Source organism: Palaemon carinicauda, chromosome 4 (assembly GCF_036898095.1).
Source record: "Palaemon carinicauda isolate YSFRI2023 chromosome 4, ASM3689809v2, whole genome shotgun sequence".
Taxonomy (NCBI): Eukaryota; Metazoa; Arthropoda; class Malacostraca; order Decapoda; family Palaemonidae; genus Palaemon; species Palaemon carinicauda.
Genome location: NC_090728.1, coordinates 58,276,794 through 58,289,599, shown reverse-complemented (window position 1 = coordinate 58,289,599; position 12,806 = coordinate 58,276,794). Strand labels below are relative to the sequence as shown.

At 32.9% G+C, this 12,806-nt stretch overlaps 1 protein-coding gene across 1 annotated transcript in view; it reads left to right on the top strand.

Moving 5' to 3' along the window:
* LOC137639096 (orcokinin peptides type B-like) overlaps nucleotides 1-12,413 on the top strand; it is an 81,966-nt gene extending 69,553 nt beyond the window's left edge. The window contains exons 2-4 of the mRNA XM_068371419.1: nucleotides 1,737-1,785; nucleotides 8,592-8,625; nucleotides 10,504-12,413. Coding sequence (XP_068227520.1) covers nucleotides 1,737-1,785; nucleotides 8,592-8,625; nucleotides 10,504-11,029 — 609 coding nt within the window. The 3' untranslated portion in view covers nucleotides 11,030-12,413. The remainder of the gene's footprint in view (nucleotides 1-1,736; nucleotides 1,786-8,591; nucleotides 8,626-10,503) is intronic.
* Nucleotides 12,414-12,806: the final 393 nt, after the last annotated feature.

Sequence of the window (12,806 nt, the reverse complement as noted above, 5' to 3'; positions counted from 1 at the left end):
TTTTGAGTAAAACCTGACGATTTACGCATAAATTGAATGGTATACGTATAATTGAATTACGTCATATTTTGAGCAAACGCTGACGATTTACGCATAAATTGAAGTAAAAAGGAATCAATTGCTTCTAACAAATAGTCAGATTTCAAATATAAAGAAACCTTTATAAGTGACTTAAACCAGAACAAAAGTAACACAAACGAAAATCTAATCGCATATATACAATTATTCTCTAATAAAGTTAAATTTCCAATTGCAGCAATTTAAAGAAATATTAACTCCCCTACAAACCGAACAGCGCCCAAACCAGAAATGCATTTCCAGTAACTGATACGGTTTCCATTATACCACATTAATAGAACTATGAACATGTACAGTACAGCCGTGCACGCTAGAATGAACACCAAGATGTTCAAAAGCATCTACGCATTGAATGGTTAAAGATGACGGTTAAGAGACGAGCTCAGAATATCGTGTTATGTTTTCTTCCCTTAGCAAGCGATCCCACAGGCAAACATTGACCTGGAAAGGGTGTCAAAATGCAGAGGCCCAATGGAGGAGTGAAAATTCTGTTGACATTCGCCTGATGAAGGAATTCCCTGGAACCTTGCAACGGGATATGCAACCGTCTTATTAGTTTTTCCTTCGGAAGGAAAGCAAGCAATGGAAGGCTGTTGCTGATGCTGTTGATACTGCTGCTGTTGCTACTGCTTCTGTTTCTGCAGCTGTTGTTGCAGCTGCTGTTGCTACTACTGCTGTTTTTGCTGCTGTAGCTGTTTCTACTGCTGTTGTTGCAAGCTTAACTTGGTTTTTCTACTATCCGTCCTGGAGTGATCGAGGAAAAAAAAATAAGGCAATAGTATTACTATGTATAAGCGACTATGAAACACATGCCTTTCATATAAATCTAAATTCTCTTTCAATTTTCCCTTAACCATCGATATCCTTTAAAAATAAAACCAGGTGGACGTTTTGTTTCTTCTGTTAGGACTTATCTTTTCAGGGAATACAAATTAGAATATAAGAAGAAATATATTTTTCTACTAAGAAAAGCCAGAAGAAAAAGCTCTACATATTTCACATTGGTATTCATTGTTATTCCTGTAGTTGTCGTGACAGAAAACTCGAAGAAAAATATACATTCTTTCTGACATTGTAGAAATCTTTATGTAGATATTATAGGAAACAATGTCTTATGTCGAAGGTGTTTTAAATACGTTTTCTTATTGTTGGTGATAATAGATAAAATTATTCTTTTTATCAATTCATCGCCGAATGTAATTATGGTGTAAGTTCATAGTTTCATCTATGTCATAGTTTTATCTAAGGCCAGTTTTATCTAGATCTAGTTTTTATGTCAATATTGTTATTATAATTATTATCATTATTATTATTACTACTAGCGGAACCCTTGTAAATTAGACGAAATTATATTTTCAATACTAATTATCTTAATCTAGGTCATGGAAATTGATAGAACTCAATTTTTTGTCTAGTATTCAAAAAGAGTCAGGTGCTACAGACAAAATTGGGAAAACTATATAAGATGTGCTTTGGTTATGTAATCAAAGTCTAAAGTGAATTTTTAAGAGTATACCATGAAATTATTTCCGTTTTCTTTAAAGCATGACAAAATAAAATAAATAAATAACACACATGCTATCGTATTAAAATATAGATAATTATCATTATCATTATTATTACTATTATTATTAACATAGTTTTCTTTTCTTCCACAGACCACAGCAAACAGGGCACCCGCTACTCAACACGATCCAGGCTACACAGGTATGAAAACAATGTGTATTGAAAAAACAATAATAAAATAAAAAAAAAAACATTAATTCTAAAATCAATTAGGGTATAGTTCCCTAAACAAACCATCGAGCATTAAATTGAAAGACCTATACAAAACCTACACCAACTCAAAAGAACCAAACCAAGGTTTTAAAAATCCCAACAAATATCAAAAGAATTCTTAAGGTTTCATTCAAAGGGGATTTCGAAATTTCACGACTGACTCGAAAACCAATTAATTTGGATTAAGGCTGTCATAGGATTTCGCAGAGACCTTATATGAATTTATAAGTTGCATTCAACTTTGGTCATGCCTCATTGCCTCATTTTTTTACGATTATTGTTTTTTTCATTGCATTAACCTGTGACTTTAGAATGTTTTTTTTTTTCTATTAACCTGTGACTTTAGAATTTTCTTTATTTCTTTATATTAACCTGTGACTTTAAAATGTTTTTTTTTATCAATCTGTTATTTTTATCTATTATTCTTTCTATTAACCTATGACTTTAGAATGTTCTTTAGTCAGTGACCTCAGAATGTTTTTTGTTTTATTCTTTCTATTAACCTGTGACTTTGGAATGTTTTTTAGCCTATGACCTTGTAATGTTTTTTTCTTTTATTCTTTCTATTAAACTGACTTTAGAATGTTTTTTCTTTTATTCTTTCTATTAACCTGTGACTTTAGAATGTTTTTTAGCTTATGACTTTATAATGTTTTTTTCTTTTATTCTTTCTATTAACCTGTGACTTTAGAATGTTTTTTCTTTTATATTTTTCTATTAGTTTAAAACAAACTATACGCATAGTACAGTTTTCTAGCAATTAGTTGGAACCAAGTTTTCCAGCAATTAATATAAAACAAAATGTAAGCAAAGTCCAGTTTTCCAGCAATTAGTTTAAAACAAACTGAGCAAAGCCCAGTTTTCCAGCAATTAGTTTAAAACAAACTAAGCAAAGTATAGTTTTCCAGCAATTAGTTTAAAACAAACTGAGCAAAGTATAGTTTTCCAGCAATTAGTTTAAAACAAACTGTTAGACAAGTCCAGTTTTCCCGCAATTAGTTAAAAACAAACTATAGGCAAAGCCAAGTTTTCCACCAATTAATTTAAGACAAACTAAGGAAAGTCCAGTTTTCCAGTAATTAGTTTAAAACAAACTATATAAACTCCAGTTTTCCAGTAATTAGTTTAAAAGAAACTATAAGCAAAGTCCAGTTTTCCAGCAATTAGTTTAAAACAAAATGTAAGCAAAGACCCTGGAAAACATAAAGCATTATGAACAATCTCTTTTTCTCGAAGTTACAACTCGACGCGACCTTTTCCTGGACTGTTTTTTCCCAAGAGTTCTTGGAAGCACGAGTTTCCTCAGGAGTTCTTAGTCATTCGCAACATTCTTTGCACCAAGTTTGATCATTGCGTCTGCGAAAAGTTTAACCTGGTTTTATTAATGCTGTTGTTTAAGAGCAAATGATATTCTTTCTGCGTTTTTATTTTTATTAATGTTCATTACTTCCCTTGTAACTTATTTGCTTCCTATTTCCTTTCCTCACTTTGGCTATTTTTCCCTGTTGGAGCCCTTGGGCTTTTAGCATCCTGCTTTTCCAACTAAGGTTATAGCTTAGCTAATAATAATAATAATAATAATAATAATAATAATAATAATAATAATAACTATTATTCATTGTGTCATTAACAAATTTTTTCTTTATTCCTAATGTTATAACTATTATCATTTTCAAGACACATACAGTATATAATACACACACACACTTCCATTATATAATAAAGATCAACTGTCTGGCTATGTATATACATATAAATATATAAATATATACATACATACTTCTTTCTAGTCACGCCAGCTCTCCCCGTCCCTCAGGTGGGGGGGGGAGAGAGAGAGAGAGAGAGAGAGAGAGAGAGAGAGAGAGACAAGAACTAGCAATAAGCTGAGTAAGAGGGGGTTGCATATGCGTCAGTGTTCATATCGATCTAAATATAAAGCCCTCTTCTTTGACGGGTCGCGTACACTAGTTATATAACACACACAAATACTGAATATTTAAGAACATTATGAATGTTTCTAATCAACGAATCAACCAACTCACGAACGCGAAGCGAAATAATGAATTCATTTACATTCGGTGCAAACAGGGCAGTGGATATTTTTTCCTTAGTAATTAGTTTTTCAATAACTTTAAATAGAATGAATAATTAGATTTTTTGGCTTCGAGCATAAAAAAAGGAGCATAGCTAATGTCCCAATTCATCGGGTTTGTTTACTATCTTTATCACGTTCCTTTCCCTCTGTAAGTTGTTGTTGTTGTTGTTGTTGTTGTTGTTGTTGTTGTTGTTATTATTATTATTATTATTATTATTACTATTATTATCATTATTATTTTGTCTTCCGTTTGAATCTTTAGCTAATCATCCTCAGTACGGTTTTATAGTCAGACTTTAACTTCATATATATATATATATATATATATATATATATATATATATAATATATATATATATATATATATATATATATATATATATATTCCATCTTTTTCGCCTTAATAATATTCATAATCTTTCGCTTATGTCAATTTTTCATTATTATTATTTTTATTATTATCACTGGCTAAGCTACAACCCTAATTGGTAAAGCAGGATGCTATAAGCCCAAGGGCTTCAAAAGGGAAAAATGGCCTAGTGAGGAAAGGATATAAAGACATATCTATAAGAGAGGTAATGAACAACTAAAATAAAATATCCTTATACGGTCTATAAATCTTTCACCAATAAAGCCTATTAGTGTACGCGACCCGTCCTTTTTCACGGCTAATTATTTATATAGAAATGCATACACACGCACGCACACATCTACAACCCCTCTTACAAGGGTATGACTACTCCCTATCCCCTTTCCCAAAGGATGGAGAAAGACCGAGTAGTTATACCTCTGGCAATGCCACTGAGCGAGACCAAAAACATACACCGTGTATATATATATATATATATATATATATATATATACACATTATATATATATATATATATATATATAAAGCCAAACACTTGATCTATACTATGCTGTGGCCTGATTGGTAACGTCTCTGCCTGGTGTTTGCCAGTCGGGGGTTCGAGTCCCGCTCAGACTCGTTAGTGCCTTTAGTGTCTGCAACCTTACCATTCTTGTGAGCTAAGGTTGGGGGAGGTTTGCGGGAGCCTATAGGTCTATCTGCCGAGTCATCAGCAGCCACTGCCTGGCCCTCCCCGGTCCTAGCTTGGGTGGAGAGGAGGCTTGGGCGCTGATCATATAATATATGGTCAGTCTCTAGGGCATTGTCCTGATTGCTAGGGCAATGTCACTGTCCCTTGCCCCTGCCATTCATGAACGACCTTAAACCTTCAAATTGAGACATTGTAGTAACTTTTTTACAGACAACCCCTTGACTTCAGCCTGTTTAAGTCTTATCTTTTTCATTAAGTTTTATAACTCTAAATTACAATCATTTCAGTGCATTGATATCTGTCTCGTGTCTCTTATCTTCCGCGTCTTTGTGTAACCCTCATTATCACCGTTACTTCTTTACTGGGAATACTACATTCTTTGTTTGTCTAGCAAGGTTCAGTTTGCATGACTTCGCTAATGGAAATATGAATTCCTTATTACAAAATAGCGTTCTAGTTAGTCCTTATATTATAGTTTAATTTTTTTGCCCATCTGTTCTGTCATTACTTCAGTTTTTTCCTATCTGTTTTATCATTACTTCTTTCGATGATATTTACCTAATGGTTTGGTTCTTCTTAGTCTTTTTATCCTTATATTTCATTGTTTTTATCTAATTTTTTGTTAATAAAACGTCCTCCTACCATTGGATTACATCTTCTGTCATATGAATCATTATTATAGCGTTCTAGTTATTCCTTAAATTAATATTAATTTTTTTGCAATTCTGTTTTATCATAACTTACTTCGATGATATTTACCTATTGGCTTATTTCTTCTTACTCTTTTCATCCTTATAATTGAAATTTTTCTTTACTTTTACATTAATAAAATTACCTTCTTTCATGGAATTACATCTTTCGTCTTATGAATCTGCTCACTTTTTATCCATATATTCCATTTTTCTAAAGTTTTTGGCTAATAAAATTCCCTTTATTCACTGAATCACATCTTTCATCTTATGAATCTGTTCACATTTTGCACATCGTTCGTTCACGCCTTCCTTTCATTAGCTAAAATAAATATCCGCTAAATATGACCGGTAATATCGTACCTTAACGCGCTGACTTTGTAAGTCGAGAAGAAATTACAACAAAAATTTCATTTCGAATTATCGGCTCTAAATTCTTGGTCGAAATGTAAAAGTAATTCACGCATATTGGATTTAAGATCCGCCATAATTCTTCAATATAATCCCGGCAAATACATGAGAGAGAGAGAGAGAGAGAGAGAGAGAGAGAGAGAGAGAGAGAGAGAGAGAGAGAGAGAGAATAGAAGATTTGGATGGAAAAAGCAGAAATGTGAGACTGAAATGAATATGAGTAATACTAAGATAATGATCAATGAAAAATGGCAATACACAGAAAGGCAACACCCGATCATATGAGAGAGAGAGAGAGAGAGAGAGAGAGAGAGAGAGAGAGAGAGAGAGAGAGAGAGAGAGAGAGAGTGCGTTTCATAAGATTTAGGTCTACGTCATCGATCGATTCTTGAGACGTTCGGTCTGTTTGCTCATTTTAAAAAGGAAAGGTCATTTTGGTGAGTTTATATCTTTGGTTTATTTGTTATCCCGTTATTCATTGCTTACAGTGGTGACACTCCACTAAGTTACAGTTAAATAAAAGAAAGGTTTAAAGTTATAGTTGAAAAAAAGGTTAAACTGGTGGACAGTTCATTAAATTACAATTGAGTAAAAAAAATTACACTGGTGTCACTCCACTAAGATACAGTTGAATAAAAATAATGTTTAAAGTTACAGTTGGAAAAACTTTTAAACTGATAACACTCCACAAGTTACAGTTGAATTAAAAAAAATACACTGGTGTCACTCCACTATGTACTTTAACACTGATGACACTGCGCTGTTAGTTGAAAAAAAATAAACTTTAACACAAGTGACACTCCGCTAAGTTAATTAACAAACGTTTACACAGGTGACACTCAACTAAGTTACAGTTGAATAAAAAAAAAAACTTTACACTGATGACACTCCGCTAAGTTAATCAAAAAATGTTTACACAGGTGACACTCCACTAAGTTACAATTGAAAAAAGAAAACAAAAACATTTACACTGGCGACACTCCGATAAATTACAAAAAAAAAAAAAAAAAAACGAAAAATAACGTTCATCAATAACATACATCATAACTAATTTCCGCTTTCACTTGTGTTATTTTTTAGAAATAGTCGATCAAATATGACAAAAACATTTCAGGTTAATTCATTGGGAATTATAAATTCCTCTGTTTTCTTTTATGGAAATATCCGATCAAATATGACAGAAACATTGCTTCTCTATTCTACTTTAACTAGAGTAGAGTAATTCAGTGGAAATTATGAAGGGCTTAAATGTACATAGAAAATAACACATACATAATTACTCAAGCGGTAATTACTTTCTGGGAACAATTACATCGCGTGGCAAAATATACGTGTTGTTTCTCCCAGAGATTTCGAGGAACCTTTTCTAATTGAAAAGTCACAAATTAGGCAAAATATCTTGTATTAATAACCTCAAACAAAGAAAAAAAAATAATCTTGAAATGAATTTCCGTTAGCGTAAGGTCTCATAATACACTTGAAGCACGCTGTTCTGTCTTGTTTCTCTTCTCCTTTCTTCACTGGGCTATTTTCCCTGTTGGAGCCTCTGGGCTTCTAGCATCCTGCTTTTCCACCTAGGGTTGTAGCTTAGCAAGTAATAACAGTAATAATATTCTCTTTTATTTCCTTTCCTCGCTGGGCTATTTCCATGTTACAGCCCCTGGGCTTGTAGCATCTTGCTTTTCCAATAGTAGTAGTAGTAACTCTCTGTCTGGATCATCAAGTAACACTAATTTTATTTTTAACTAGATATTAGTGCAATTTATTGACTCTCTCTCTCTCTCTCTCTCTCTCTCTCTCATCTCTCTCTCTCTCTCTCTCTCTCGCTCTCTCTCTCTCTCTCTCTCTCTCTCCCTCCTCTCTCTCTTTCTGGTTGTCCTTTTGAATCAAAACAACAAAGGTATTCTCTTTCACTTCCATCCACACAACGGAAGCGGTTTTTTCGCCCGCAATATCCCTTGTTAGTGAACCACTCCCGAATCAGTTATCGAACCCAGCCCGGAAATTACTTCCGGACAATGCTGGTATCAGAAGCCATACCCCGATTGGTTCGTTGTTTTTTCTTTTTTCTTTTTTTATGAGAATATTTCTATGGACTCCTTTTTAATGTATATATATGTATATGTATACATTATATATATATATATATATATATATATATATATATATATATACAAATATATATATATACAAATATATATATATATATATATATATATATATATATATATATATATATATATATATATACTTCCACATTCTTGTCTAATAATAAATTTTCCATACCAAAAATGTTTTAGAGAGATGAATGTCACTAAATTCAAACTATCAATAAATCCTGCTGCAGCCAAAAGATAGAATTTACACGAATAAAGTAAATAGTATTCTTTTTTATATCCTTTTAAATAATACTCTTTTCATATAAAAATATAAGAATGTTCCCTGTTTGGTAAAGTGTTTTTCTTTTCTATTCCACAGATAACTCACCAGTAAAGCGATTCGATTCATTCACGTAAGTATCTATCATCTCATATTTATCATTATAATTAATATTTCCTTCCAGTAAAAAAAAAAAAAATTTATAAGAGACCATAAAAAATATTCTACATTGGTCAGAACGGAGAAAGATGTCTATTTCTTCCCGGCAAAAAATCTAATATTTTATAAGAAACTTTAAAAAATGTTCTATATAGATCAGCATGAAGAAAGGAGTTTATTTCTTCCCAGTAAGAAATTTAATATCTTATCAGAAACTTTAGCAAGAATATTCTATACTGATAAACCCAAAAAGAGACGAAAGTGATGTGACATTTTAGTAAGCTTAAATACTGTCAACAATAGAAAAAAAATATCTAATAGTTTACAAGAAACTTTCGAAAAATATTCTACACTGATAAACCCAAAAATAGTCGAAAGTGATATGACATTTTCGTCAACTTAAATACCGTCACCAATAAAAATAAAATCATAATAAACTTGATCAAAAATATCCTACTCTATACTGACCAGCCCCCAATCAATAGTCTTGCGAGATAGCCTAGCTAAAGAAAACTTTAGAAACATTCTATATTGATAAGCACGAAGAAAGACGAAAGTGATAAGACAGTTTCGTCGGCTTAAATGCCGTCCACCAAATCGATAATCTTGAGAGATAGCCTCTGCTAAGGCTCGACCCAACTTCACATGTACAGATGGTGATCTCGGTTCCCTCTCTCTTTCTGGGTCTTTCATCCTTGAGATCTAAAACCCACACTCTCAGCCTTAAGATGAAGAAAGCGGTGGGCCAGAAGCAAAAGATATTGAAAAAGACTACATCCGGTGACTCTCTCTCTCTCTCTCTCTCTCTCTCTCTCTCTCTCTCTCTCTCTCTCTCTCTCTCTCTCTCTCTCTCTCTCTCTCTCTCTAATAAATAACAATATTATAATTGTTATTAATAATAAAAAACCAGATTATTACAATTGTATTTTATAATAAAAACAATATTATTATAATCGTTATTTATAATATAAAAACAAGATTATTATAATTGTTAAAAACAAAAAACAAAAATCATGGTATGCTATCAATTCCTTCTGAAAAAAAAAAAAAAAAAAAAAACATCAGTTAATTCGCGCTGTTAATTCCCGATAAAATTGAAGCATAATTCCTGCTTGTAATCACCAGTGATATCACAGTAATTACTGCTCGTAATCCCAGTGGGAAAAAAATGCAACCACCTATCAAACAAAAATTTGAAAAGTTGGAATTTTCATTTTCTTTTATGGATGAGACGCGCAGATGTACCTTCAGATTCTTACAATCCTCCTAATGTAATGCCTTGCCGATGGAAGACAAAAGAGACCATAAATAATACAGGCGTTCTCTTCAGAATTTCAATAAAATGTATTGTTTCTTATCTGGATCTATTCCTCTCTTGGTTTGTATTTCAGGTGGAATACTGAGGGATATGATTATTGTATTTTATAAAATTCAAAGCTACAAAGTATTAGAAAATAATGTTTTATTTGGGAAATCATGAATTTTATTTCATCCTCGGGTCTGATTTGTATTAGCTCATTAATCAAAAATATATGACTTTATTTAGTAAATAAAGTTCAATAAAGGGTATTGCTTCTCATCTGAATCTATTCCTTTCTTGGTTTGTATTTCAGGTGGAATACTGAGGGATATGATTATTGTATATTATAAAATTTAAAGCTTTTAAAAGATTAATAAAATAAATATTTTTCATTTGGGAAATTATGAATTTTGACCTAATATTTCATCCTCGGATCTAAATTGTATTGGATAATTAATAAAAAAAAATAATTATGACGATTTTGTAAATTTTTTATTCTTCATTTTTTCTTATTTTACACCATTTTAATTCTCCACATCCTCCTTTTTCCAGAACCGGTTTCGGCCACAGCAAACGTAACTTCGACGAGATCGACAGGTCCGGCTTCGGATTCGCCAAGAGAAACTTCGACGAAATCGACCGATCCGGCTTCGGCTTCAACAAGAGGAACTTCGACGAGATTGACCGATCCGGCTTCGGCTTCAACAAGAGGAACTTCGACGAAATTGACCGATCCGGCTTCGGCTTCAACAAGCGCAACTTCGACGAAATCGACCGCACTGGCATGGGCTTCTACAAGCGCAACTTTGACGAAATCGACCGATCCGGTATGGGCTTCAACAAGCGCAACTTCGACGAAATCGACCGCACCGGCATGGGCTTCTACAAGCGCAACTTCGACGAGATCGACCGATCCGGCTTCGGCTTCAACAAGAGGAACTTCGACGAAATCGACAGACAAGGCTTCGGCTTCGCGAAACGAGCCCTCAGCCCACGTGACCTCGCCAACCTCTACAAGCGCAACTTCGACGAGATCGACCGATCCGGCTTCGGCTTCGTCCGACGCAGCTCCGAGTGAAAGGCTTCGCCAATCTTCAACGGAGATTATTATTATTATTCTTTCTTAAATATGTTTCCAATCGATGAATTCTCAAAACAATGAACTGCAAATCATTTTAATTCATAGCCTCGTGCAGTGATACACTGGTTGACAATGAACGTTTGTTCTCATTGATTATTCAAAATGAATCCTCCATAAAAAAAAATGAATAACGTAGTAGTGAACGCATAATCATCATCATGTATAATCTCTATACTTGTTTTCTTACGCAGAGATATTATATTACCGTGACCTTCCTCTTTATGGTATTACGCACTTTGAAAATAAAAAAAAAAAGTTCTCATTCCAAGGACATATCTTTTCAGAGGTCTCTCCAAAAAGGGGGGCACTGAGCCCCTTTCTTGGTTGGGGGCTTCTCAATCTCATGTTAAATAATAGGTGGCTGGCAATGTCTAGGAAGGAATAAAGACTATTTTTAATACGTTTGACTTTCTTTCTGCACATTTACTCTATTGTACATTGAGTTTATTGATCTGTTCCACAGACTCATACAGGATATCAGTTCTCGGAAAACCAAATTAGTTATGAGTTCTTGAGCTACTGATTTTAAAAAATCAACTCTGGAACAAATGCACAGAAAAGATAGAATTATGTATTTATGCAAATTACAAAGAAAATACAGTAAAGAAAAGAATGAGGTACCTAATTTGAACTTGAACGAATGCTGAAATGCTGAATCTTGGGCTACTTGAAGTAACTCTGAAAGAAACAAATGCAGAGAAATGATAAAATTATGAATATAAGCAAATTAAAAAGAAAAAACACCTACGGAAAAGAATGAAGTACCTAATTTGAAAGAATGCTGAATCTTTAAAGGCTTCAGACCAAAAATAAACTATCAGCTTGGTGACGTCAGAGAACGGGGACATGGCGCTACCTTTACATATAGCCCAAGGACGCCATTTCAACATCTTATTCTTAAAACAATGTGATTTTCATTCAACTAACAACAGGATTCCATTGTGTTCAATGTTTATTATAGCTAAACCGATGGGAAATGCTCCATTTATTTGTCATGAAATCAAAATATAGGTTTGTATATATCACAAAGAATGCAATACTTTGCGGATCCGAAATGAGGAGACTGCAAATAGATGACACTGTTTTTTTATATATATTTTTTCTGATGTATGTAAAAAAAAATAGTAGAAGGATTAATATCTTTTAAGAGGATATGGTAAATGAGTTTTCGCTGCACCCAACTATTCACTCGGACATTGGAGAGTTATATACCAACAGTGTTTTTCTTTTCTTTTTTCAAATCTATGTTTCACAACTCATTGCATTTGAACCAAAAGATACAAATTTACCTGTAAGATTATAGAAAATATATATGAAGATCCATGCTTTATTCTTTACCACTTGAAATGACGCGTCAGGGGAATTCTACGTATCTTTGTTGAATACCTATTCATATTCATATGATAGAATACGATCTAAATATCAACTTTATAGAGAGCACACGTATCAGGAGAATTCTCCATATCTATGTTGAATACCTAATCATATGATGGAATACGATAAAAAGATCATCTTTATATAGAACACATAAATCAGATGAATTCTATAAATCTTTGTTGAATACCTATTCTTAATCATATGATAGAATACGATAAACATATCAACTTTATATAGAGCACAAGTATCAGGAGAATTCTACACATCTTGGTTGAATGCCTATTCATATAATGGAAAACGATAAAAAGATCAACTTTATATAGAACACACGAATCAG